Source organism: Lepus europaeus, chromosome 13, assembly GCF_033115175.1.
Source record: "Lepus europaeus isolate LE1 chromosome 13, mLepTim1.pri, whole genome shotgun sequence".
Classification (NCBI taxonomy): Eukaryota; Metazoa; Chordata; class Mammalia; order Lagomorpha; family Leporidae; genus Lepus; species Lepus europaeus.
Window position 1 is genome coordinate 97,926,139 of NC_084839.1, and position 27,870 is coordinate 97,954,008.

At 54.0% G+C, this 27,870-nt stretch overlaps 1 protein-coding gene across 1 annotated transcript in view; it reads left to right on the forward strand.

Moving 5' to 3' along the window:
* SH3RF3 (SH3 domain containing ring finger 3) overlaps positions 1–27,870 on the forward strand; it is a 328,669-nt gene that overhangs the window by 270,885 nt on the left and 29,914 nt on the right. Inside the window, exons 5-8 of the mRNA XM_062210075.1 lie at positions 593–693; positions 10,819–10,989; positions 15,000–15,253; positions 26,863–27,176. Of these exons, the coding sequence (XP_062066059.1) occupies positions 593–693; positions 10,819–10,989; positions 15,000–15,253; positions 26,863–27,176 (840 nt within the window). The remainder of the gene's footprint in view (positions 1–592; positions 694–10,818; positions 10,990–14,999; positions 15,254–26,862; positions 27,177–27,870) is intronic.

The following is a 27,870-nucleotide window of genomic DNA, read 5'->3' on the forward strand; positions in this document are numbered from 1 at the left end:
CAGGTAGAGTTATAGACAGTGAGAGAGAGACAGAGAGAAAGGTCTTCCTTCTGTTGGTTCACTTCTCAAATGGCTGTTACGGCCAATGCTGTGCCGATCCGAAGCCAGGAGCCAGGTGCTTCCTCCTGGTCTCCCATGCGGGTACAGGGCCCAAGGACTTGGGCCATCCTCTACTGCCTTCCCGGGCCATAGCAGAGAGCTGGACTGGAAGAGGAGCAGCTGGGACAGAACCGGGCGCCCATATGGGATGCCGGCGCCACAGGTGGAGAATTAACCAAGTGAGCCACGGTGCCGGCCCTGGATTTTCTTTAACAGAATAATTTAAATTCTAAGAAGAAAGCTGAGCCTCCCATGCTGACTGTGGGGCAGGGCCGAGCAGCCCAGATTTGGGCTGGAGGGTGTTTTCCGAGCTACTAGGAAGGGACTTTGGAAAGCTGCTTTGGGGGCAGATGTCTGGCCAGCAGGCAGCCTCACCAACATGGCAGGCAGGCACACCTGGGCGCTGGGAGGGGGAGGCCCGGCAGCTGCTGTCTCCCTGGCCTTGTGCGTCTCTTCCCATCTCCTCACTGCTGTCTCTTATCTGTTTTTCCAGGATTCCTCCTCGGCTGGACCCGCCCCCTCGGCCGTCCCCCGAGCCGCCACCGTGGCTGGAGAGCACAGCACATCTCCCAAAGTCCAGCTCCCCCTCAACGTGTGAGCTCTCCTTGGTTTGTTGGGGTACCCGCGCCTTCACCCCCTCCCCCACCCCATGCTGGGTTCTTCCATCTGGTCCTGGCTGGTCCATGTGGTGAGATGTGCGTGTGGCGGTACTGCTGAGAGCGGAGTTAGGGAGCCAAAATCTAGAAGGTCCTCTATATTATTCTTTTTGAGAGATGACAGAGAGAGACAGACAGACTGAGAGCTGGCATCCTTGGGTTCAGTCCCTAAATGCTCACAGTGGCCAGGCGCAAAGCTGGGTGCTGGATATGCGATCCAGGTCTACGTGGGTGGCAGGAACCCAATTATTTGAGCCGCCACCATTGCCCCCCAGGGTCTGTGTTAGCAGGAAGCTGGAGTAATATTCAGCCCTGGACTGTCAGGAAAGAGCCAGCCTTAGCATGGAACACAGGCCCCTGGGGAGGTCTGGGGTGGGGAGGAGCTGGCTGGAGCGGTGAGGGCCAGGGGAGCTCGGGGCAGAAAGACTCGGTATTTACCCCCACAGCTGCCCTCCCAGGGCACGCCAGGTGCACACACACCGTCCCCAAACAGAGCCAGATGAGTCCTGGACCGGAAGTGAGATGCACATCCTGTTTAAAAACCCTGCTGTTTAAAAATTCGCTCTTAGACTGCTTTCTGCCCACGTTTGGCACCTGAACGAGTGTTTCGGGGGTGAAGCGTACAAATTGGCAATCCGAACAGCGAGGATGGAAAGTTCCACCGACCCAGGGCAGGGCAGAGAGGCGCGCAGGCCCTGCTACAGAATGCAATGTATTTCCAGCCTAAGAGTGCCCTTTGCAAAAGTAACTTGCTAGGCTTCTGAGGGTTTCCTGCAAGTGTTAGATAGCGGAGAGGAGTAGTGGGGTTCTTGTCGTCTTTGCACAAGAAAGAATTCAGGCGTGAGACAGAGAGCAACGTAGCAGGATGTACTGGGGACAGGGCATCCATCAGAACAGAAGGAGGACACACACACACAGAGAGAGAGAGAGAGAGCCCAGTCACTCAGACTGGGGGAAAGTGAGGTTACATGGCTGAATGGAGAGAATACTCCTGGGAGCCAGGCGGGAGGCTCAGCAGAGAGCAGAGAGCTGAGCGCGCAGTCTTTGTTCAGACCCCCGGTTAGCGCGCAGTGTGTGTTCAGACCCCCGGTTTTTAAGAGAATTGATCTCATTCTTCCCGCTGACTCCCTTTACCCCCTCCCCCTTCTCCTCCAGGACAAAGGGTTTGCTGAGTGTAAATTAGGAAATCCCTCCCCAGGTTTACTGCTCCATGTTGGCAGAGTGGGGAGCCCACCTGGCACCAGGCAGGGGAGGAGCCTCCCCTAGGGTGCCTGCCTTGGAGGAAGGCTGGGGAGGTTTTGTTGCTGGATGTCATGAGGCCGGGTGACCCATCTGGTGCTGAGGAGAGAGGATTGTCCTGGGAGCTTTCCTTGGGGAAAGGGCTGAGACCACCGGGAAGGTTATCAGGGTCAGGGCAGGACTTTGAAGTGTAGCTGCTGGGCTGCTTCCAAGGTGAGCTCCTGCAGACACTGTGTCCTCAGGCCTCTCCCTCTCTCTCTCTCTCTCTCTCTCTCTCTCTCTCTCTCTCTCTCACACACACACACACACACACACACACACAGGCTAATTTCTAACTTGCCACCTAACACAAGCAGCTTAACAGTCTGGTGCACGCTCGCCTACTCAAGTCAGCACATTTGGACTTTGCCTGGTGCCGGCTACGAAAGCTGTGCCATGACCAACCAAGCTAAAAGAAATGTGTGACTTACCTAGTGTTTACCCAGCTCCCTGAAGGGAGCACAGATTTCCAAGCTACGTTCTAGATGTCTTCGTGTTAAAATTCAAATTTTCACCCACATTCAACAGGGATACAATTAGCCTGTTCCTGCATTCACAAGTTCCACACCTACCGGTCCGCATTTGCTGGTTCCCATGGATACAGCCAAACCATGGATGGGAAATATTCAAAAGTAAAATTCCAGAAAGTTCCAAAAGGCAAAACTTGGACTTCATGTGCACCCAGTGCTGTGTTGGATGCACACACAGTAAGCAGTGGGTGGGCTTTGTGTCAGGCGCTGTAGATGTCTTGGTGATAAGAGTGAGTATATGTTGCATGCAAAGACCACGTATGTGGAGGATTTGAGCAACAGTGGATTTCAGTGTCCACTGAGGGCCTGACCCAGTGCTCCTGGGTTCTGAGAGACCGTCTAGCTGTTTTCTGTCCCTGCTCCTGGGTCCGTTCAAGCAGGTGCCTCACAGCTGGGCCCAGGGTGGGGACACATGGTGAGGCTGGGGAGGGGTGATGGACTCTCTCCTGTCGGAGAATTGAATGCAGATGCCAGCCAGGAAGGGAGATCTGTCTCTGCAGAGGGTGGCCCAGTGTGTTCCCCATGTGGGAGGCAGAATGCAGGCCAGGGCGGGAGACACTGAGCACCTCAAGGGCAAAGCTCAGCCGTGTCCAGGTTCCAGCAGCTGCTACCTGCTCCTCGAGGGCCAGCAGTGTCCCCTCCCTGGATGGAGACTGCTGCTCTGTCTTAGAGACCCCAGGGTTGCCCGGGGAAGGTCCTTCAAGTCTTGGGCAGATGTTCAGTTTGGCAGAGTGTAGAGGATCCTCTTCCTCACCCAGCCCCTCTGCCATGGGGACGACGCTGCTTGGCCCACCCCTCTCCCCTCTTCACTCTTCCTCTCTGCCTTAGCCCAGGGCATGGCTGCTCTGTTTAAGCTGACTTTCCTCAGGGTAAGGGAAGGGATTCAGGTCAGCTCTTTCCTTCTGAAGGCAACAAGGAGTTGGATAGGAAGGCGTCTGCTGGCTCTGGCTGTGTTGAACTCAGTGTGTGTGCGTGTGTTCCTCAGTTACACGGAGCAACGGGCACAGGCTAGACAAGACCTCATATGTTGCAGCAGTGTGCATGACCCATTTTGAAAGCTTGACCTCTGAAATCCCATTCTTTATGTCATCGCCCGGGATGAAAAGCTGAGGTTGACCTCGTGGGTGTATTAGATAGGTTTTTTTTTTTTTAAAAAGATTTATTTATTTATTTGAAAGTCAGAGTTACACAGAGAGAGGAGAGGCAGAGAGAGAGAGAGAGAGAGAGAGGTCTTCCATCCAATGGTTCACTCCCCAATTGGCCACAACGACCGGAGCTGCACCAATCCGAAGCCAGGAGCCAAGAGCTTCTTCTGGATTCTCCCATGTGGGTGCAGGGGCCAAGGACTTGGGCCATCTTCCACTGCTTTCCCAGGCTATAGCAGAGAGCTGGATCGGAAGTGGAACAGCTGGGTCTCCAACCGGCGCCTATATGGGATGCTGGTGCTTCAGGCCAGGGCGTTAACCCACTGAGCCACAGTGCCAACCTCAGGTAGGGTGTTAATCTGACTGCTCATTCATGCTCTGTAGCTAGGGGTCCTGTGGGTACTGGTACCCAGGCAAGGTCAGGATTGTTCCCCTGACTGTTCTTCCCAATGCAGAATCTCTAAGTCACGTTCAAAGGTTTGAACTTGAACAAGTGTGGAGCTGTCTACAAAAGCAACCTCAGCAACCATGTGCAGGTCGGGGAGTGATGGCCATGGGACTCCAGGCCCAGTTGGAAGGCCCGTGTGGACATCAGCTCAGGAGTAACTCCAGCAGACCCTTGTCCATAATCCTCATTGCCACGTGGCTTGCATTCCTGCAGCCACACTGTGTGCCTGAATTGGTAACCCTGGCGACGGAGGGGCCCATTCTCACTTGGCTGGCCTAGCACATAATCAGTTTCCATGGCACTGGCGTGTTGTGGGGTTAAGGGCCCTGATGTACAGGAATTGGCCTCTGTTCTCACACCAGCACCCAGAGGTGGCTACCCATCGTCAGAGACCCCAGTCTCAGTGCTCTGGGAGGTTCCCTCTGGCCCTGGGCCGTGCCTTCCACTGTCCAGCCAACTTGCTGGGTTTCCCATAGGCTCATGCGTATGTCCGGTGCTGGAAGCCCGCTGCAGGTCAGAGCCCAGCCAGCCCAAGGTTGAAGGGTGATGAGAACCCTGGATGGGCAGGAGGGCCCAAAGGAGGTGGGAAGAGCCTTCTCCCTGGCTGAGCAGCCCTGACCTGTGAGGGACCAAGGAGAGCAGCAGAGACCGAGCGCCCCGGCCATGTGCAGCCTGCTAGGAGCTCTGCTGGGCTTCAGGTACTAGATAGGGAAGCATAGTGCAGACCTCAGTGGGATGCCCGGGGCTGACTGTGACTTGCCTCTGGGAGAGATGCCCGTGTGCCCCAGCTCCAGCTCATCTGCCGGTGCTCCAAGAGCAGCCCCACCTCCTGGCTGCTGGAGCCTCCCTTGCCCTCTGCAAGGGGAGCTTCCACGGTCAGTCGGTGTGTGGTTGGGGAAAACCGGGCGCTTCTCGAAGCCTCCAGAGGGCCCATGAGGGCTGTTGCTGGGGCCAGAGACACGGGGTGAGCAGCCTGGGCACACAGAGCAGGTCCTCCCCTGTAGCACCAGCATGGCCCATGTCGGGGTCTGGAAGCAGACCGTGAGGTGGAGGGGTCCGGGGACTGCTCTCAGGACTCCCCATGAGGAAGAGAGTTCCTGAGATGTGTTTGATGGTCTGGGGCTCTAGGGCTTTGGCTCTGTGGGTGGGCACAGCTGTCCCCGGCCTGAGCAGGGGTGGGTGGGCTGGCAAGGAGGGCAGAAGCAGAGGCCTCCTTGCAGGACGGGTAGGGAATCTGTCACATCTTCTCGGAGAAACATGAGCAAACTTCCAGCTAGAGGGGAAGGGAGTGAAACCGACAGCAACACTGAAATGCTGTGATTCACTCTGATGAGGACGGAAGAGAAATCCACAGACAGTTACCAGCAGGGGAATCTTACTGCGGAAATCAGCGAGCGGCGTGGGTGAGCAGAGGCCAGCTCAGGCACGTGACAGCAGACGACGCTCACTGGCGTGCCGTGTTGCAGCAGCCACCAGCCTGTCCCAAGGTGCCAGACAAGGCTGAAGTCCAGCCCCTGGCTTGGTGCCCAGTGGTGCACCTGCAGGGGCTGCTTCCTCTTGGTGGGGGGGGGGCACCTTTCCCTCAGCCACCTACTCACAAGAGGCACTTTTCCCTCACTGGCAACAAGGCCGTTGTAGGATACAGGACGGTGCTGCAGAGGGCTCTCAGCACCGAACCACCCGACTGCTGCCTCTGATGAGGTACATTTAGAACCACCCTCTGTGTGAGAACCCACACAGGTGATCTCTGGGCATGGCAGACTGCCTAGCTGGCCTGGGTGGGTTGTGGAAGCGACCCAAGCAGTCCGTGGCCAAAGCCTTTTGAAGCAAATGGAAAACAGGAGCCTGGAAGAGAAAAGCCATGCTGCTTGCAGGTGCACCTGGCCCTCCCGGGTTCCACACCTCCTTCCGACACATGTGCCCCCCACGGAGCCCTGAGGATGCGGTCCGACTCGGCCAAGCACCTTGCACAACCAAGGGGCCCTTAGGGTGGCTGTCTCTTGGGAGCCACCAGATGAGGGAGGCTGCTGCAGAGACCCAGGGGGACCAGCAGCAGTGGGGAGGAGGAGCCGATCCGTTCACGAGATACAGGCCGCTCTCCCTGGTGGCCCGTCCAGTCCTCCTGAGTCACTCAGAGAGGAATGACACGCTCCCCACCCAGCACAGGCCAGAGCCACAGACGCCACACCAAGAAAACGACCTGGAAGAGCCATTTGCTTCTGGTTTTCCTTTGGAAACACCCAAAGGAAAAAAAAGTAGGAGGGGAGAGATTTTCCAAGGTGAAGTCAGGCTTATTTGCATTGTGGTTCCCCCAGCAACCTGCACCTAGAGGCTGCAGTTAACCCGTTGAGACCAGAGGAGGGCTTACGCCTCTGACACAATGAATTTCAAACTGAGGATGAAAAGCCCAAGTGTGTGGGTGCCCTGCAGCCTCTCCCTGTGTAGTGAGCCCCGCCCCGCCCCGCTGATCCCAGAATCAACCTCTCTGCTGACAGCTTCCACAGCACTGTCTCGGCCCTGCACGGATATGCACAGACTCTCATCTACGCGCACACTGGCGTCCCTGGCCGCCGAATTCCTGCAGGGCGTGCACAAGACCTTGTGTATATCACAGGGCGGGCGTCAGTTCTGTGCTTCCCCTGATGGCCGGGCACCTGCCATGTGTGGCTGAGACCTCAGGGAGAGGAAGGGCACTGGTGACAGCGCTTGGAGAAAGTGTGCACTGTCCCTCGGGGTCTGTCCCCTGCTTGCGTTGCTGCCCGAGGGGTGTCTGCATCCCTGGGGGCTAATAACACACCTGCAACTCCCTCCTGCTTTGATAGAGCACAACATTCAAATCTCTTTTTTAAAAAAAAGCAAAGATTTATTTATTTGCAAAGCAGAGTGATAGAGACAGAGAGAGAAAGATTTTCCAATCACTGATTCACTCCGCAAATGGTTGCAAGGGCTCAGGCTGGGCCAGGAAGGATCCAGGAGCCTGGAACTCTGTCCAGGGCTTCCATGTGGGTGCAAGGGCCAAGCACTTGGGTCATCTGCTGCTTTCCCAGGCACCTTAGTAGGGAACTGGATTATAAGCAGAGAAGCTGGGACTTGAACCAGTGCGTTGGATGTGGCCTGCAGGTACCACCAGCGGCTTAACCTGCTGAGCCACAACACTGGCCCCTGAATCTTTTTCTCAAACCTGAACAACACATCTCTGTGGAGTCTGTGCTGGGGAATGGGAGGTGAGCGGGCTTGGAGCTGGCGTCCCTGCTTTGTGGCTGTGTGGCCGGCACGCTCAGTCTGAGTCAAATGCGGCAGTGGATGCTGGGCCAAGTTCACCTCTAGGTTTTCCGTTTTCCCGCCTTCATTATTTCATGAGGAGCTATGCCGGTGTTTATTTAAAATAAGAATGGAATCTTGAAAGAATCCTTTTCCGGCTTAAAAGTTAAAGCTGCCTTGAAATGTACCCCTTCACCCCATATAAAGAAGCCTCATTTTTGTTCCGATGGGGAAGGGAGAGAACTTCCCTTCTGTGCTGGGAAGTGCCCACAAAGTCCCTGTCCCATTAAGTGCCATCGGGATCCTAAAACGTTAGTAAAGAAAATCAGCTCATTCCCCAAAGGTAACTAACTCTCAGTCACTTGAGGGCTACGCCCAAGTGCACAGATCCGACTATCACACAATTCAGATGTGGGCATTATCACAGGCTGGCCCTTGCTTTATATTTTTTTTAAAGATTTATTTATTTATTTGAAAGTCAGAGTTACACTCCCCAGTTGGCCACAACGGCCGGAGCTGTGCTGATCTGAAGCCAGGAGCCAGGAGCTTCCTCCGGGTCTTCTCACTCAGGTGCAGGGGCCCAAGGACTTGGACCATCTTCTGCTGCTTTCCCAGGCCATAGCAGAGAGCTGGATCGGAAGTGGAGCAGCCGGGACTCGAACCAGCGCCCATATGGGATGTGGCCACCACAGGCAGCAGCTTAACCAGCTGCACCCCAGCGCCGGCCCCACATGCACCTGCTTTTGCCCTCAGCAGTCTTAATCTGAGCTTCAAAATCAGGATCCCTAATTTTTAAAATTTTTGAACAAATGAATCTGCCATGTGCCACACACTATCCTAACCTGCTTGGGGGGAGAGGCCAAGGATGAGAAATGACAGGGCCAGTGACGGGAGAGGAAGTGCGGAGGTCCTGAAGCAGGGGCCTGTTGAATGTACTCTGGGAGTGTCCTGGAGCGACTCCTACTGAGCAGGACATGCTGTTGGACCTCTCAGTTGTAGAGATGCCCACTTGCTCGAGAGGACGCCCAAAAATCCAGACTCCAGACCAGTTGATGCAAAAAGCATGAGGTATTTATTGTACGTTTGCGCAAACGGGCCCCCACCTAAGGCGGTGAGGAGCCCTGAGCGGCAGTTTCACACAGGTTATATAGTCAACAAATTAGCATATGGGATTGGCCGGTTCGGAGGGACAATTAGCATACCGGAAAGTGCTGAGGAGAGTGCTGAGGGAACCAGCTGAAGAGAATGCTGAGGAGAGTGCTGAGGGAACCAGCTGAAGAGAATGCTGAGGAGAGTACTGAGACTCTCCGAAGGGGAGTGGCAGCTCTGCTCTGGGCATGCCTAGAGGTTCTCTAAAGGGGATAGACTTTTCCTTCCCAGAGAACGTGCCCGCTGGACCCTGGGGAACATCTAACCTCTTAAGAAGCCCCTGATATCTGCCCAGGCCTAGTTTCTTGTCCCTCTCCCCCATAAGGGTCCTTCAATGCTGGTCCCCTGCTGCTTGCCCTTGAAGCTGAGGCTTGTGCTCCGCCCTCCTGGGGAGGCCAACAAGGCCACACACGCACAGCGCTGTGCAGGCGACACAGCAGAAACTGCACGGTGCTGCTCCGGGGCGCCCTGCCCCATCCTCCACGGGCAAGTGGCCAGAGCCTGCGTGGGCCCAGGGGAAGAAGACAGACTCGCCAGGCCCTGCCCCAGTCAGCTCCCCAGCAGAGCACAGACTGCTGGGCCCCCCGCTGGGCTCTGTGCCCACAGCCTCAGCCTGGACCCCACCCCCCCACCCCAGCCATGGCTGGCAAATGCAGAGCCCTGGCCGCCTCCCGAACAAGCTCAAGGTGTGTGAGTGGCACTTCAGGCCCTGCACAGCCCGCCCTAGCTGGCATTCTGGGCTCCAGAGCCAGAGCCGGTTCTGACATCATACAGAGACACAGCAAGACCAACGTAAGCCGGGTGTGCGTGTCCATTCTGCAGCCTTGTGAGCAGGCACACTCGCCCTGTATGTTCCCAGCTCCCAGGATCCCCTGTCTGCTCTTTCCCTGCTCCTTGCCTCCTGCTGCTGCCCCAGCCTGGCCTTGTGGAAGCCACCGCCTCCCTCCGTGGCACCTGGGCAGCACGCGCGCACACACACACACACACACAGAGCAGTGCCCGTGTCTGTGGTGGAAATGCAGCTTTCTCACAACTTGTCCCTTTGCAGCAGGTCCTCTGTCACCCTCAGAGAGGACGATTATGCCCTGCGTTCTCTTTGTCCCCTGGCCAGCTGGCTTAGCGCTGACCACCTGGGTCTTTCCAGCTAGGGAGGGGGGGTGGTGGTGGTGGTGGTGGGTGCTCCCCCTGTTTCTGATTGCCAGTGTTTATCTTTTCCAACAGGGAGAGAAACCCCCAGGCGCAGCTGTCCCCCAGGGGCAGCAGCACTCCACAGCAGGTTGTTGTGGGCTGCTGCAGGCGCTGGCAGGTTTTACTCTAGTTTAGGGCTGCCCAAGACTCTTAAACTCTGCTTGGACGTGTTCCACCCTGCTTCGAACCACAGCGAGTGCACCCCGAAAGAGGGCGCCCCTGGAGTCAGGAGGGTGCCATGGGGAGTCCGCTCACTGGTGTGAGATCTGCCACGTGGAACTCCTTTAAAATCCCCCTGCGGAAGCCGGTGGGCCTGAGGCCTTGCCCGCTTTCCTAGTGGAGTCGTGTGAGCAGGTGCAGTTACCTGATGCACTTGTCTTGTCCGTTCAAAGCCAGCCATTCCCGGGAGGACAGAGCAGCCCTGTGCCTGAGGTCCATCCCCGTGGAGCCCTGTGAGGTGCGGGTGCAGGGGTCTTCGGGTGTGTTCCGAGAGGGGCTGCTGCGGGCCACATGAAAGCCCCCGGCTGGAGCTCTCCCCACCGAGTCTGCCGCTTGCTCGTCTACAAGTGAGACCGGTCAGATAATTAGTCACAGCACAGATCTCGCAGGACGTGGGCGCCAAGAATTCCCAAACTGGGCGCCTTCTCTTCAGAAGGGGTCACACGTAGCTTCCAACCCCGGGCTGGTGGAGTGAGGCGTGTAGGTCAACGAGGCCTGGTTTGGTTCAGCGAGGAAAGCCCAGCCCCCAACCAGCTTAGCTCATGCGCACTTTTGTATCCTGCTCAGAGCAGCAGGTCCCAGACAAAGTTGCAAGGCCCTGAGACCCAGCCCCCGGGGTCCCCGTTCTGAGTCCCCTGGAGGGCCCTGGACTCACGGAGCTGCTTCCCCCACCGCGGGCAGTGGAGTGACTGCTTCCGCTCCCGCCGCAGCTGCGCCAGCTGCTTCCATGGCTTGCTCTAAGAAGCGACTCAGTGAGGGTGTGAGGCTGCCCCCACAGACGGCGCCCGGGCTCCTCCAAAGCTGGCTCCATCCAGGACGCCCTCCCGCCTGCCCTCTGCCCACAGGCACCTGGCGCTGTACGCCTACAAGCCCCAGAAGAATGACGAACTGGAGCTGCGCAAGGGCGAGATGTACCGGGTGCTGGAGAAGTGCCAGGACGGCTGGTTCAAGGGCGCGTCCCTGAGGACCGGCCTCTCCGGGGTGTTTCCCGGCAACTACGTGACGCCCGTGTCCAGGTGAGGCCTGGGGTGAGCAGGGAGCAAGACCCTGGCCCCCAACCCTGACGGCTTCCCCTTCCCAGCTGGGTTTGCTTGGCTGGGCTCCGTGCACACTGGCTGCTGAGAGCGGAGGAGCGGGAACAGGAGGCGCTGGGGCGTGAGCGGGTATGGGAAAGCTGCAATGGGGTCCCCAGGGCGTGTGTGCTGGTGTGTGGTGTTTCTCAGTGTGTATTCTTGTGTGTGTGCGTGCATGTGTGTGGGTGTGTATGCCACATCAGTGTGTGTACCATGTGAGGGTTGTAGGCGTGTGGGCGTGTACTACATATGTAGTATGGTGTTTGTGCATGTGTGTGTGCAATGTGAGCACGAAGCATGTGAATGTGTGTACAGTGGGAGTGTACAGTCCACTGTGTCATGTGCATGTGTGAGCATAGAGTGCTCATGTGTGTCCACTGTATGTCATCATGTATCAGTTGTATGTAAAGCACGCATGTACGCATACTTACATACAAGGCAAAAATGACACATTCACAAGAACAAGCCTTGCTGTTTAGTGCTAGCTGAGAATGCTTTTTCTTTGTGTTTTCTTGTATGTTACAAAACCTATTTATTACTTTCATAAAACAAAAAAAAATGTCATTTGAAAACTCACCAAAGAGGTAATCAGGGACTATCGGAAGATTTTCCACCACACTGAGGGGTCTAGCACCCAGTTTCAGTCCAAACAGTCTTGGCCATGGAAGCCCCTGGCAGGCACAGCGGTAATTAAACAGAAGGCAAGTCCCTTGGGTTTCCATGGCAAACCTTGGCTCAAGACTGCTGTGAGACAGACTTAATATCAGCCAGACCTTGCTCTGAGCGCTGGGCTGATCCGTGCTTTTCACAGCTGTTAGCAGGCGATGGGAGGATGGCTGCCCTCACAGTGCCACAGGGTGTCCAGGGACAAGGGTTAAAGGCCCCTTGACTCAGGTGACCCTCGGCAAAGAGAAGCTGGGGAAGCAAGCCGCCGAGAGGCTTCGGGCAATGCACAGGGCACTGCTGGTGGTGGGAGCTGTCCCCGGGCCACCTGTGCTTCTCCATAGGTGTGCAATGGCGTCCCCAGGGCATGTGGCCCAGGGCACTGGGCTGGCTTTTGCAGTCTGGGACATGGCTTGGCCTCAAAGCTGCTTGAGTCTCTCTGAGTGCTTGGAGGAACACAGGTGCAGCTGGCCGGCACCAAGGCAGGGCGCCCTCGGCCCTCTCTGCCCAGACTCTGGAGGGACTTCAGCAGGTGTCCCGGGCACCTCAGCCTGGCATTGACACCGGCATCCTTTACCCAACACAGCTAAACCCCTGGCTGGACTCTGGCTGTGGAGGGAGTGACCCTGGCCCTTGGGGCTACCCGCACACCCCATCAAGTCTGGAATGCCTCACCACCCCTTCTTCCTGCTGAATTAGATCCGACATATCCTTCAGGGTCCTGTGTCCACTTGCTGTGGACAGTCTTGCCCAGCCTCCCCTTCCCCACGCCTCTGCCTGAATGGCGTGTCAGCACCTGCCACTCATTGTGGTCCACTACAGGTGTGTGGAGCCCCCTCACCTGCCAGCCCCTGGCCACAGTGTCCATCTCCGGCTTTGTACCCTCGGCTCCTTGCCTACTATTTGCTTATACTAGGTTCCTGTAAACGCAGGATGAGTAAGGAAGTAAGTGAAATCTGATAATTCCAGTCAAAAGCTTACCTCGAGAACTCTCTGCCCTGCCGCTAATGTAGCAAGAGTTTCAGTTCATAAAAATGGAGCTCCTGAGGCCCCCTGGGCGCCTGGCTGTAGCCATGCTTTGGCCCCTCCTCAGTTGCTTTTTGGTCTTTTTTTTTGGACAGGCAGAGTGGACAGTGAGAGAGAGAAACAGGGAGAAAGGTCTTCCTTTTACCGTTGGTTCACCCTCCAATGGCCAATGCAGCCAGCGCACCGTGCTGATCTGAAGCCAGGAGCCAGGTGCTTCCTCCTGGTCTCCCATGCGGGTGCAGGGCCCAAGCACTTGGGCCATCCTCCACTGCACTCCCGGGCCACAGCAGAGAGCTGGCCTGGAAGAGGGGCAACCGGGACAGAATCCGGTGACCCAACCGGGACTAGAACCCGGTGTGCTGGCGCCACTAGGCGGAGGATTAGCCTAGTGAACCGTGGCACCGGCCTACTTTTTGGTCTTTTGCCAGGTGCATTTTCTGAAGAAGTGAAAGTCACTCTGGATCTGGCCCTGTTGTGGTATCAGCAGCCCCTCTGAGAAGAAGCCAGCAGGTGCCCCTCGTCAGTATCTCACACATGGGCGCGTGCCCCACCCTGAAGCAGAAAGGCTGGCCTCGGGCTTTAGTCATGGAAGTAGAGGACTGTCCCCTCCCCTGGCGCTGCCACCAGGACATAACACCTTCTCGAAGCCTCAGTGTTTTCTAGGGAAATTGCCAACGCCACTGGGCAGATATGCTGAGCCTCCTAGGGTCAGCAGTCCGAGGGCCGGGCAGAGACCAGACGTGGAGGCACCCTGCTTAGAGTCCCGTGCAGCCTGGGGAGGTTCAGAATTCATTTAAAAACAGGTGGAGGGGTGCGGCTGTCACTAAGGAAGTTAGGGTACACGGTACACTGTGAAAAAGCACCCTGACCTGCAGAGGGAGGGGCTTATGGCTGTCACCGGAGGCTGCTGTCTGCCGCCTTCCAAAGTGTGACTATGGCCTTGCAAATAAGTGGCCTTGCAAAATGTATGAGCCCACTCTCTTGCTTTTTTAAAATAATTAATTACTTTGAGAAGCCGAAAGACAGAGAGCTTCCGTGTGCTAGTTCATTCCCCAAATGCCCACGACACCCTCAGCTGGGACCGAAGCCAGGAGCCAGAAACTCAATCCAGGTCTCACACATGGGTGACAGACACCCAATTACTTGAGTCATCCCTGCTCCCTCTGAGGGAAGAAAAAAAAAAAAAAACTGGAGGTAGGAGCCAGAGCCAGGACATGCACCCAAGCACTCCAACGTGGCACGTGGGCATCTTGACCGCTAGGCTAGATGTCTGTCCTGGCCTTCAGAAATGACCCCCTTAGGTGGAGGAGAACTCCAGCAGGGAGCGAGTGTGATTTGCTGGTTCCTGGCGGTGGCTGTCCTGCACCAGGGCAGTTCTGAGGGCAGAGGAGAGACAGTGCTTCCCCCGTAACCCCCGGCAGGCCGGTCCATTCCTGGGAGGCCCCTCTCCCCTCAGCCATCGTGTAGAAGCCCCCACTAGGCACTGCGACCTTGGAGGTCTTCCTTGCTGGAGGTTCTAGCCCTGGGGTTCAAGACCCAGGGGCCACCTGGCCAGGAGAGAGGGGCCAGCCAGAGCTGTGAACGCTGCTGCCTCAGAGGGCCCGGACGGAGGTTACCCAGCTCCTGGGCTGATGGACACAGCCATGGTAGAAGGAAGCAGGGCAGCAGCCCTGGTGCTTAACTGGGAGCATTCTCCTGCTCTTTTATTTTTTGTTATTTTTATAAAGATTTATTTTTATTTACTTCAAAGAGTTATAGAGAGAGACAGAGAGAGAGTCTTCCATCCGCTGGTTCACTCCCCAGATGGCCACAACGGCCGGAGCTGAGCTGATCCAAAGTCAGGAGCCAGGAGCTTCTTCCAGGTCTCCCATGTGGGTGCAGGGGCCCAAGGACTTGGGCCATCTTCTATTGCTTTTCCAGGCCGTTAGGGGAGAGCTGGATTGGAAGTGGAGCAGCCGGGACTTGAACATCAGGCCAGGGCTTTAAGCCGAGTGCCAGAGCTCCGGCCCCTCTCCTGCTTCTTTTGCACTCTCTTGTACTTGGGCACCCTCACCCCTGCACTGTGAAGGCTCTGTTCAGCCTAGCCTCTGGACGTGGCCCATTACTGGGTTGCCTTGGTGCTGCCTTAGGAATTTGGCCCAGGGCCACTTGGTCTTCATCTCTCAGAGCCCCAAGGTGAGAGCGGGCCAGGCCTTTGCCAGAGGCCATGTGGCATGGTTTCATGTGCGCTCTGTCACCAATGTGATTCTGTTTCATTTCCCTAGGGTTCCTGTAGGAGGGGCAGGGCCTCCTCGGAATAATGGGGTCGGAGGGTCTCCACTGGCCAAAGGGATGGCCACAACCATGCACCCTGGCGGTGGGAGCCTGAGCAGCCCGGCCACTGCCACCAGGCCCGCCCTGCCCCTCACCACGCCACAGGCCCATGCCCAGCACTTGGCAGCCTCCCCGCCAGCCGGCAGCTGTCTGCGGCACATGGCCCAGCCGACGGCCAGCCAGGCCCGGAGCACCATCCCAACAGGTATGGATGCAGATGCCTGGGGGGTGGGGGTGCCTCACCTGCCAGGGAGGTAAACAAGGGGGTTTGTGGGACACAGATCACAAAGCATGGTTTGGCCAGCCACCGTCAGGAAGTGTGCCTGATGCACAGTGGTACCCTCCCTGGCAGGAGGCCAGTGGGCACCAACAGTGTCTCTTGCAGTCCGGAGACCGTGGCTGGCTGCACAGATCCTCTTACTAGCGCTCAGGGTCTCCCAGGGGGACAGCAGCTCACAGGACAGGCTGGTCCTGTGTACAGACTCCAGGGTCTCCTTCCTGGAGTGCTGTGGGGTTGGAAGGATTGATGGCTGATGCTCCCTTCATGGCAGCATTATCAATTGATAGGCTGATGATTATCAATCAGTAGGCTGGTCTTCAGTTGACAGGCCAATACCAAACAGATTGACACAGCACACACTCATTCTCCATGTCCCTCTCTCTCTGGTTCAGTCCTGCAGCTCCACCCCAGCAACTTATCCCAACCCAGTCATTCCAGGGTCCTCCCTTGAGACACTAACAATGGGAGCCATTATGCCATGGCTTTGGGACTTAACCGTCGTGTGAGTTGGGGTGGCTAAGTCCTGTTCAAACTCAGCAGAAGGTGAGCACGTATGCTGGGCTCTTAGCTTGAGCTGCTGAGCCCTGCTGCCTTCCGACTGATGGAACACTCTGGGAGCCTGCCACGGAACCTTCCAGAACTGTAGAGCTGGCGACCCTGCCACTGCGCAGGGCAGGAGGGCATGACACAGAGCTCCTCTGCCACTCCAGCCCTGACCTCTCAGAAGCCATCTCTCTCCCCTTCAACATGTGTTTGAAAGGGCAACAAGAGTGCAGGTTCTCTGGGGCATTGGAAAGTGCTCATCAGTAGGGGAACCAGCCGAGGACGGACCTACTGGAAGTGGCCAGCATGAAGTTGAGACAGCAGAGGCTGTGTTTTCTCCTGATCACAGCTGATGGAAGGAAAGGTGGGAGGGGGGTGGTACGTGTGCCCCTCTTGAAGCTCACTGATCTCTGGTGCACCCATGTAGTGCTCTGACGTCTGCCTGCATGTCCCTGTGCTGTCCTGGCATGTGTGGGACAGGCTGACTTGTTGGCAAACTTGAATTTAATGTCCTTTAATGTCAATGTTGTACAGCATACACCGGTGTCCTGCTGGCCACACCGTCTCTGCTCTGGGACTCTCCCTGGCCATCAAGAAAGTGACGCCAGCCGGGCCAGGAGGGCTGCAGGTGCCAGTGGAGGGAGGGGTCAGATGGGACGTTGTAAAAGCATTGTAAGAGCATTGTAGCTGCTTTTACTAAGCTATTAGAGAAAAGAAGCAGTCAGTGGATAAAAGTCGAAAGAATAAACAGGCATTGCCACCAAATGATCCAGAGGGCGGAAATCAGAGTTGTAAGCCGGGAATATTTCCAAGGCATCGTGTGGAGCACAGCTGGGGTGGGGCGGCTGGGTGCAGCAGGAGCCAGCTAGGGGAGGTGAGAGGTGATAGGGGCCTGGCCCCGTGGGGGCTGCAGCGGCTGCACAGGGCACTGAATCTGAGGCAGATTGGGTCTGACTGCGAGACAGTTGTGAGGGAGACTCAGGGAGACCGGGAGTCAGGTCCACAACTCCTGGACTCCTGGGCTAGCAGAGGGACAAAGGCATCCCTGGCCTGGAAGACACCACAGGCGCACTGGTTCCTGGGGGAAGGCGATGGTGTGTTGTTGAGAGATGTGGTGGCTGTGGATTGTGCTGTGGGCCCCTGGCTGATTGGAGGCTCACATCCTTCATTAGGATTCCCAGTCACTATGGTAAAAGCCAACCCCCTTTGTCCAGCATGCTCTGTAAGTGAGGTGCAGGTCCATGACCCCAGCTGGCAACAGGGGCTCCTGCACCTGCTGGTGTTCAGCAGACACAATGAGGAGCTGCCCTGTGGATCACTTTGGGGGGCGGGGGCGAGGGCAGTGGAAATGCCCTCCCTTTCAGGAGCAGCAGGGATGGGCTTTGCATGCCCGTGGGCACCTGGGGGCCTGGTGTCCAGCCTCACGTGGAGCGGTGTCCGCACCCAGCAGTGAGTGGTGGGGTTGACACTGCCTCTTGTATTCTTTCTGGCTTGCATTAGCCAAGAATGAGTCCCCTGTTTTTGCACACCTGGCCTCCGGGACCCTGGGGGAGGAATTCATTGCCTCTCCCACACTGCAGTTCTGGAGGAATACTCTGTGGTCCAGATGCCCCTCACCTCGCATCAGCCACACTTACCCTGTGATGTGAGATGCTCTGCTGGTGTTTGTTGTCACCTCCAGCTAGGGTTGCAGCTGTCACAGTAGGCAACATGTGTCTCCTTGGCCCCGGAGCACCAGGCAGGACCTGGGTTGCCAAAGGCCTGGTCAGGTCTCTTTGGTCGTAGACACCCCATCCAGTAGGCCCAGTGTGCCCCATAACACTGCGGGGAGTGGGCACCGTCTGCACAAATAGCCAGCCTGGTGACCTTAGCCTGCCAAGCCGTGCTAGAAGCTTTCCAACTGGGAGAAGAAAACGGAGCCCAGCCGTCACCTCTCCCATTTGTTATCCCATGCGATAACAAATGGCATCAAAAGAAATTGGCGTGGCTGGGAGCAGTGCAGCACCGCGTCTCCGTTGTCCATCTCCATAGTAACCAGGATGGTGGGACATCAGTCTAATGTTACATGTGGGGAGAGGATGGCTAAACAGCTTCCCCAGGGCACCCCAGCCCATTGCCTGTCCCCACGCCTATGGAGTCTTATCAGTAAATTGAATGCCCCTGAGTTCCCACCGCATTTTCCACTTCATTCTGCATTTGCAGAGAGGAAAAAAAACACTGTTGACAGCCTAAGCAACGGCTTGTTTGCTGCAGTAATTGCCCATTCCAAGCAGGCCCCGGCCCTGGGCGCTGGCCGTTGGGAAGCGTTTCAACACTATTCTCATCTCTAGCCGAAGTCAGGCAGCTTGACAAAGACTTAATTGCATTGGCCACGGCATCCAATATGATTTGCTCTCTGTGATTAATGTGACTGCTTCCTGCAGGGAACGAGCACCCTGTAAACAGCCAGTGTTCCTTGCTTCCCCCTCTCAGTGGTTGGCAGGGCAGGAGCCCTGCACCGCCATGTTTTCATCAACAACGCAGCACCGGGAGAGAGCTGGATGCTGGTCAGGATACTGTGAGAGCCTCAGAAGACAGAGAGCAACCAGCCAGACCCTATTTCTGCCCCAGGGAGCAAGAAAGACGAGCCGGCCAATTGTGAGAGTGTTTTCATGCCATAGTACGAAGAGAAGGCTGTTCAGTGTGAATGCGGAGAAAGGTGGGAGAGGGCGTGGCAGGGAGGGGCATGGGACCTTCACGACAGGAGGTGACAACACCTGGGATCCCAAAGGGCACAAAGGAGTAGCAGACAATGCAGAAAGGAAGGTCTAGGCCCGGGAACCAGCCATGGTGAGAAGGCCATGGTCCCCCCTCTCACAGCGGAAGCTGAGGCACAGAGGGACAGGGCCTGCTCTGTTGGTGACAGTTGGCCTTGAATCTGCAAGATGGATGGACCTCAGCGTGCAGCTGTGAGCGAAGTGTCGGAGCAGAGGGAGGGGCCTGCACAGCCCCTGAGGCCAGCAGAGGCCTGTGCGTTTGGAAACAGAGCAGAGGGAGGTGCGGTGGAGCTGGTGAAGAAGGAGGGGGGAGGAACCTGTTCTGTGTCAAGGGTCATGTGGATATTTATTACATTGCTCACGGGACCAAACGAAATATCAGTGTAAAACTTAGCCTGCTGCAGATTTACTGAATTTTGGGTCGCACCTGTGGTTGCCGTGGCAGGGCCAGAACGAATGATTTCACGGCCTTATGCAGCCCACAGTCCAGATGTTCCCCATCTCTGCTTTAGACCATGTGAAGGGACCTAGGCTCTCACCTTGGTAGCGCACTGAAGGGTTTTAAATATGGAGTCGGGTTTTTGTGTTTAAAGGATGGATCTAGACTCTTGCCTGGGGCCGAGGAGACACAATGAGGGCAGGATTTACTGTCCCACCTGAAGCAGACTTCAAAAGGATCAAACTTTCAATTAATTTGACTGTGTCCTGGAGCAGAACTCCAGAATACGTTTAGGAATAAAAACCATCCAGCTCTTAACCAACATCAAAAGTCATAGTGGGGGCCAGCACTGTGGCACAGAGGGTTAAAACCCTGGCCTGAAGCGCCAGCATCTTATATGGGCACCAGTTCTAGTCCCAGCTGCTCCTCTTCCAATCCAGCTCTGCTATGACCTGGGAAAGTAGTAGAAGATGGCCCAAGTCCTTGGGACCCTGCACCCACGTGGGAGACTTGGAAGAAACTCCTGGTATCCTGGCTCCGGCCTTTGTGGCCATCTGGGGAGTGAACCAGCAGACGGAAGACCTCTCTCTGTCTCTACCTCTCTCTGTAACTATCTTTCAAATAAATAAAATAAATCTTTTAAAAAACAAACAAAAAGAAAAGTCACAGTGCTGATAGCCAATAAAAATTTACTAGACAGGCGAAGGAGCAGGAAGATATGGTCCAGTAGGAAGAGATCCGTCAATCAGAATTAGTAGCCAAGACGTTAAGACAGATATTCAGATTGCATTGCCTGTGTTCAGAAAGGTAAATACAGAAATGGGAAATGTTGAAAAATACAATTCGAACTCCTAGAAGTAAAAGTGACAGTATGTGAGATCAAGAATACACTGGAGAGAATTAATGGAAGATTAGACATTGCTAAAGGAAAACATTAGTGAGCTTGAAGATGTAGCAATAGAAACTATGAAAAATGAACTCCACATTCCATCTTACAGATTCAAAACACATGTTCTTTTCAAGATTTATTTATTTATTTGAAAGGCAGAGAGAAGGGGAGAGAGAGAGCAAGTGCTTCCATCCACTGGTTCACTCCCCAAATGGCCACAATGGCCAGGGCTGGGCCAGGCCCAAGCCAGGAGCTTCTTCTGGGTCTCCCACGTGGGTGTGAGGGCCCAATTACTTGGGGTGTGCCCTGCTGCTTTCCCAGGTGCATTAACGGGGAGCTGGATCAGAAGAGGAGCAGCTGGGACTCAAACCGGCACCCATATGGGATGCCTGCATTGCAGATGGAGGCTTAACCTTCTATGGCACAGCACCGGCCCCAAAAATACGTACTCTTTTTGAGAACATACAGAACACTTACCAAGATAGACCACATTCTGGGTCATAGTATTTAAATCTCAAAATACTTACAAGGTTTCAAGTAGCACAAACTACATTCCCTGACCACAAGAGTGTTGAATTAGAAGTTGGTAACACAAATAATAACAAATAACATACTCCACAGTCACCTGTAGATGAAAGAGTAAATCAAAAGGGATGTTAGCATTTCCAGCAGAATGAATGAAAATAAATGCCTATCAGAATTTGTGGGATGGCAATAAAGCAGCATTAGGGGAAGTTTACAGCATGAAATACTCCCATTGGAAAACACAGACAAGTGTCAATCAGTGACCTCAGCTTTCTTAAGAAAGGGTGAAAAGAGCAAACAGATTACAAAAGAAGTCGAAGAAGATCAATGAAATAGACAACAGAAAAGCAATAGAGGAAATCCGTTCAATCAAGAGGTGGTTCTTTGAGAATCAATAATACAATTGATAAGCCTCTAGATGGATATACTAAAAAGGGAAAACACAGTGTTATCAATATCAGGGATAAGAGACGTGATCCCACTGTAGCTTTTGCAAGATAATAAAGGATTATGCTAGTAAATTCTTCATACTAATAAATTCAACCAATTAGATGAAATGAGTGAAAAGTTATCAAACTTATCAAGGAAGAAATAAGTAATTGAAATAAGCCTATCTCTATTAAAGAAATTGAATTAGTAGGTAAAAACTTCCCACAAAGAAAACTCAAGGCACAAATGATTTCACTGGTGAAATTTACCAAATGGTGAAGGAGGAAATTATAAAAATTGTATGGAATCGCTTTCAGAAAATTGAAAAGAAAGGAGAACACTTTCTATTTCTTTCTTTGAGATAGCGTTGCCCAATACTAAGACCAGACAAAGACATTATAAGAAAATAAGACCAGAGATTAAATCCCTAAAAACAAGTAAAAATTCCAACAAAATTTTAGCAAATCAAATACAGCAATAGAGGAAAAAGATCATATACCAAGTGGTATTTATTCTAGGAAAAATAATATGATCATGTTATTAAGTGCAGAAAAAATGTTAACAAAATCAAACATCCATTTCTGACTTTTTTCATTTTTTTAAGATTTATTTATATAAATATAAATTTATTAAATAAATAAAGAATTGCACAGAGAGAGAAGGGGAAGCAGAGAGAGAGAGAGAGAGGTCTTCCATCTGCTGGTTCACTCACCAATTGGCCATAACGGACAGAGCTGAGCTAATCCAAAGCCAGGAGCTTCTTCTGGGTCTCCCATGTAGGTGCAGGGGCCCAAGGACTTGGGCCATCTTCCACTGCTTTCCCAGGCCACAGCAGAGAGCTGGATTGGAAGTGGAGCAGCCGAGACTCAAAGTGGTGCCCAAATGGGATGCTGGCCCTGCAGGCAGTGGCTTTACCCACTATGCCACAGTGCTGACCCCTCTGACATTTTTAAAAGGTAAAGAATAGAGGTCAATGGCCGGCGCCGTGGCTTAACAGGCTAATCCTCCACCTTGCGGCGCCGGCACACCGGGTTCTAGTCCCGGTTGGAGTGCCAGATTCTGTCCCGGTTGCCCCTCTTCCAGGCCAGCTCTCTGCTATGGCCCGGGAGTGCAGTGGAGGATGGCCCAAGTCCTTGGGCCCTGCACCCGCATGGGAGACCAGGAGAAGCACCTGGCTCCTGGCTTCGGATCAGCACGATGCACCGGCTGTAGCGGCCATTGGAGGGTGAACCAACGGCAAAAAGGAAGAAGGAAGACCTTTCTCCCTGTCTCTCTCTCTCACTATCCACTCTGCCTGTCCAAAAAAAAAAAGAATAGAGGCCAAATTCCTCAGTGCGATAAAGAACATCTATGAATGGTGAAAGATTGGAAACTTTTCCCCTGAGACCAGGAGTAGGACCAGCAGATCCACCTCTGCCAATTCTATTTGATTTTGAGACAGAAGTCCTAGCCAGGGAGTGAGTGAAGAAAAAGAGATAAAAAGGCTTTCAAATTGAAAAGGAAAGTATGAAAAATCTTTATTTGCAATGACAAGGTCTTCTCCATAAGAAACCCTAAGGAATATTCACACACTCAAGAGCTATTAGAGCTAGCAAGCTCATTCATGAAAGTTGCAGGATACAAGATCAATATACAAAAAATGTATTTTATGAATAATCAGAAATTCACATTTTAAAAATCTGTACCAAATGTAATAGCCCCCCAAATGAAAACACTTGGGTATAAGTCTGACAAAAGATAGAGAAGCCCTGTACACTGAAAACTGCAAAACGTTGCACGGAGAAACGAAAGAAACCCCATGTAAGTAGAGAGAATGGGAGACTTAACATCCTTAAGATGCTTTTCCTTTTTAAAAAAATTATTTTTATTTATTTGAAAAACAGAGTTACAGAGAGAGGTAGAGACAGAGAGAGAGGTCTTCCGTCTGCTGGTTCACTCCCCAGTTGGCTGCAATGGCCAGAGCTGGGCCGATCCGGAGCCAGGTGCTTCCTTCAGGTCTCCCATGTGGGTGCAGGGGCCCAAGCACTTGAGCCATCTTCTACTGCTTTCCCAGGCCACAGCAGAGAGCTGGATTGGAAGAGGAGCAGCCAGGACTAGAACCGGCGCCCATACATGATACCAGCACTTCAGGCCAGGGCTTTAACCCACTGCGCCACAGCACCAGCCCTGTTAAGATGCTTTTCTTAAAGTATTGACTCAGAGATGCGGTGGAATACTAATCAAAACCCCACTCCACTTTTTTTAGAAATTGGCAATCTGGATTTCAAGTCATATAAACATACAAAGGACTCAGAGCAGCCAATTTGAACAATGTTGAAAAAGCACAAGAGTGGAACATTTATTTCAAGGTTTAGTATAAAGCCTCAAGAGGAACATTGGTACAATGGTTTAGATGCTGCTGGGACGCCGGCATCCCACATTAGTGCACCTGGGTTCAAATCCCGGCTCTGACCTCAATTCCAGCTTCCTACTCAGGTGCACCCTGGGAGGCAGCAGGTGATAGGTCATGTAGTTGAGTCCTTGTCATCCACATGGGAGACTTGGATTTAGTTCCCAGCTCTGGACAACTGGGGAGTGAACCAGCAGACAGGTCAGTCTCCCTCTCGCTCTCATTCTCTCTCCCCCTCTTTCACTGTAATTCTGACTTTCAAATAAGTAAACTTTTTTTAAAGATAAAAAAGAAGATATAATTAGTGAAACTGGAAATTCCTACAAAGAAATTTACACAGAACAGAGGTGAGAACTGTGGCAGGCAGTGTAAGCATGGGAGGTTGAGTGCAGAGCCCCAGAGTGCCCCTCACAAGGTCTTCAGAACCGGACAGGAGGGGCGAGAGAGCATTCACTGGGAGTTCTGCAGAGTGACGAAGGGCTCAGGGCCTCAGCCAGAAAGCACAGACAGTGTTGAACAGAAAGATAACCATAAGCCCAAGCCTAAGTCGGTGGTATTTAGACTCAAAGCAGCAAAGGTTAAGGAAAACATCGGCAGAGCTGCCAGAGAGCAAACACAGGGTACTTACAAAGGGAGAACTAGAAGTGCAAGAGGGAGCCAGCGTAGACACTATTTTTAAAACCCTAGGTATAAAGAGAAGTGGGGAAAGTAGGTTCCATTTTAAACAAAACAATACAGAAGGATTCTTTCTTAAGTGGAGCAGACTTAACTCAGTTAAGAAATGTTGGCGACAAAGTTAACAGAGGAGTGAATGCAGGAGAGCCAGGGATGGGGAATGAGGGAGAGGTTGGTGGGCCCTGCGCCCTGGAGACAGGAGGGGAGGGGAGCGGGAGGAGGGGAGAGTGGGGGAGGAGATTGCCTTGAAGACAACTGGATTCTGGAATCCGCCTGCGCTCTCACGTGCTGGGTGTGGCTTTCTCCTAGAGCACTTTTTTTCTTCCCCAGTGACTGAACTCTGTGCAGTCCACAGTGATGTCTCAGCTGGGGATTCCCTTTCGCTCCTTCAAAAACCAGCGAGCGCTTACTGCCTGCTAGGTACCATGCCAGGCGTTGGGGGATGAATTATGTCAGCATCTTAACCGCGGAGCTTACCACGTAGGCAGACTGGCGGTGAACAATCCTTAGGAAATAAAGAGGCAAATTACACAGCATGGCATAAGAGCCGCCGTGAGGTGGCTTGGGGCTGCAGAGGGGTGGGTGTGCCTTGAGGCCGGCTGGTGGGGCGGTCTCTCCAGCAGAGGGGTGAGTCTAAAACCCCTAGGGGTCTCCCCTCCGCTCTCACTTAGGTGAGACAGCTCCTGGTGTATGTGAGCAGGGTCTGGAGGCCAAGGTGGCTAGAGACAAAGTTTGACGGGGCTTCAGAAAGTGTGCAGAAACAGAATTAAAACCTAAAGTGTATCCAGTTACCTGCTGATGTGCACCCGGGGGCTAGAGGAACTGGGGCCCTGGCAGCCACAGGGAGACCTGGACTAAGTTCCCAGCCCCCTCAGCTTCCATCTGGCCCAGCCCCAGCCATTGCAAGCGTTTTGGGGGCGGGGGTGAACTGGAGGATGGTAGATTTCTCTATCTCTCAAATAAGTAAATAAACAAAGTTTTTAAAAAAAGGGCTAATTTTGGCACAAAGCATTTTGAAATCCATGCATAATTCTTTCATAATACATGTTTTCCGTAAACTCTATGAAGGCCCTTCATTGAGGTTGGGGAGACGGCATGGTGGCTTACGCCTTTCTGGAGCGCCATGTCTCCTTTTGCCTGTGGTGTGACAAGGCGAGGTGGCGGCCAAGCTGAAGGCAGAAGGAGATGGCAGAGGCAGGAGTGGTTGCTTTTCCCCGAGTGGCGTCACTTCTGTCCCAGGCTGATGGGCTGGCGTGAGGGACAGTTCAGGCGTCAGGGGAGAGGCAGTAGAATGAGTCGCCACGAGTAGCTGCCACCCCAAGCCTTCAGAGTCTGTTTGGATGTCAGTGCTCTGTGTCCCACTCATCTAAATACCTGCATTTTTCTCAAAAAACAAAAACACATCAGTCTTTCTGTATTCCCCTCTCCAAGCAGCGGGCTGCCTTTTGAGCCCCAAAGACTGTGCACCCCACAATTAGGTCTCACCAGCATTCCCACCAGCTCTGCAGGGAAGGGTCTGGCTTACAGACCTTACAGACGGAGGGCTTGTGCGTGGCGCATTTCTTCACGTGCCCGGGATACGCTGTTAGGATTCATGAGTGCGTTATATATTCAGGGGGTGTTTGGGAGCCAGAGCAATGGGAGGCTGCCACATCGGAGTGCCCGGTGCCAGCCGGCTGGAGTCGCATCCCCCTGGCGACTGCATTCTCCCCCGCTTGTTGCATCTGTAGTCACGAGGAGGCGACTGTTTAAAATCATGAACGCAGATTGTGGCAGGGTTTGTTTTCACAGGACGCTGTGTTTATGGGGAACTTTATCTTTTCAAATGGGAGCGTTTTGCAAATGCGATGGCTTTGGCTCCCTAGCATCTGTCAGAAGCGTCTCGCCAGCAGAAAGGCATGGATTCCACTGAGAAGCACCTGCTCCATAAATCCAGAGTCTGGCACTTAGGCACACTGGTGCAGCCGCACCTGCGGGCGGAACGCAGTGGGGAGGGTGCGGGGCTTCCCCAGGCTGTGCCAGGACAGACATCCATTGTGCTCACCCTTCCTGCATGGGCTGTGGTTCAACAAGGCTAGTGTGGAGACCAAGGACTGGCTGGCTGGTTCTGGGGTCCCAACAAATCAGAGCTGAGCTCTCCACTGTGACCAGTTTACCTGCAGTGGTATTTAATGACTGGGGGTTTCTCCAAGTTGCTTTTGTAGCCTTCAATTTTATGAGCATTTTAACCCATGCACTTTTTAAAATCTTCTCGTGGGGCAGGCATTGGGCCTATTAGGTAACACGTTCCACATCAGAGTGTCTGGGTTCCATAACAGTAGTGACGCCAGCTTCCTGCTAATGCAGACCCTGGGAGGCAGTGGCGATGGCTCAGGTAGGTGGGTCCCAGCCACTCAAGTGAGATACCTGGATTGAGTTCTTAGCTCGTGGCTTTGGCCAGGCCCAGCCCCAGCCACTGAGGACATTTGAGAAGTGACCCATCTGATAGGATCTCTGTTTGTCTGTCAAATAATAAATAAGTAAATAGACTAAAATAAAATCTTCTGAGTGCATTGGCTTGTCACAGTAGTCAGAGTACCCAGTAGTACTCTGACAGTAGTCAGAGTTAGAAGACTTGGAGCAAGCCCATGCCACAGCAACCTTGGGAGAGCTGTTAGCCCCTAGAGAGGGGCTGCTGTGGGGGAGGGGGAGGCAGGGCTCCCTGGTCACTGGGGATTTGGAAAACGGGAATGCAGGTTGCGAGAGTTCAGCTTTTCCACCTCTGCAGGGGTAGGATCCGTGACGGTGGCGTGGCCTGGGTGGCTGCACAGAGAGGCAGTGAGCCCTGAGATAATAGTGCAAGAGGTGCAAGGTGCACGCTAACCGTTCAATCCGCTCTCTCCAACCCAGCTACAGCTGCCCACTCTTCGGCCCAGGCTCAAGACCGACCAACTGCTACCGTGTCGCCCCTGCGCACCCCAAACTCTCCGTCCCGCCTGCCTGCCACCAGCCTCAGGCCCCGCTCCATTGCATCCCCGCAGCACGGCCACCAGCCCCCAGCGCAGGTGTGCCCCCGGCCGGCCATCCCTCTCTCGTCCGCAGCCTCAGCCATCACACCTCCCAACGTCAGTGCAGCCAACCTCAACGGGGAGGCCATCAGTGGCCTGTGCCTGTCCAGCCCCACCAACACAGGGTGCAAAGCCGAAGAGAAGAAAAATGAAAAGGTAAGTGGCCTGCTCCTGGGCCCTGGTCCGGCTGGCTATGTTAGCCATGTGGCACTGGATGGCAGTAGCACTGGTACAATCCAGGCTTGCATGTGGGTCCCGAGTACCTGCTCTTAGATGCACAGGGCACATGACGGAGATGGAGGCCACACCAACAGGGCAACTGTGGGAGTAGCATCGGGCCAGCCTTGGGGTTCAGCAGGGTCTACCTACACGAGCCCAGGTACCATTTGCACACAAGTCCTTAAAAGGTGTGCCCTCCTCAGGATACCACCTGCTGAAAAAAATAAAATCATTGCCATGCACCTGTTTTGTTAGAATAAAGCTACTTACTGCCCTGTGCCAGGATGTTGTCCTCACAAAGCTAGAAATCTATGTGTGTGGTATGAAGAGCACCACTCCCATCCGTGGGTCACCCCTTGAGCAGTGCACAGCCTGCCCAGCTGTCTGAGACAGCTGAGGAGACACAGAGCTGTCAGGAGCATGCTGATCCGATGGCGTCATTAGCTGTTCTTGTGACTGTGGAGGAAACTGGGCTGCTTCCAGAAAAGAGAAACTGAGTCTGACAGATGTGCCCTGGGTTAGAATTCAGGCCAGCCAGGATTAGAATCTAGCACTGCCTGGCAGAATTGTACTGCAAGCCACAAATCTAATTTACAATTTCCTAGTAGCCACGTTTATAAAGGAAAGTGAG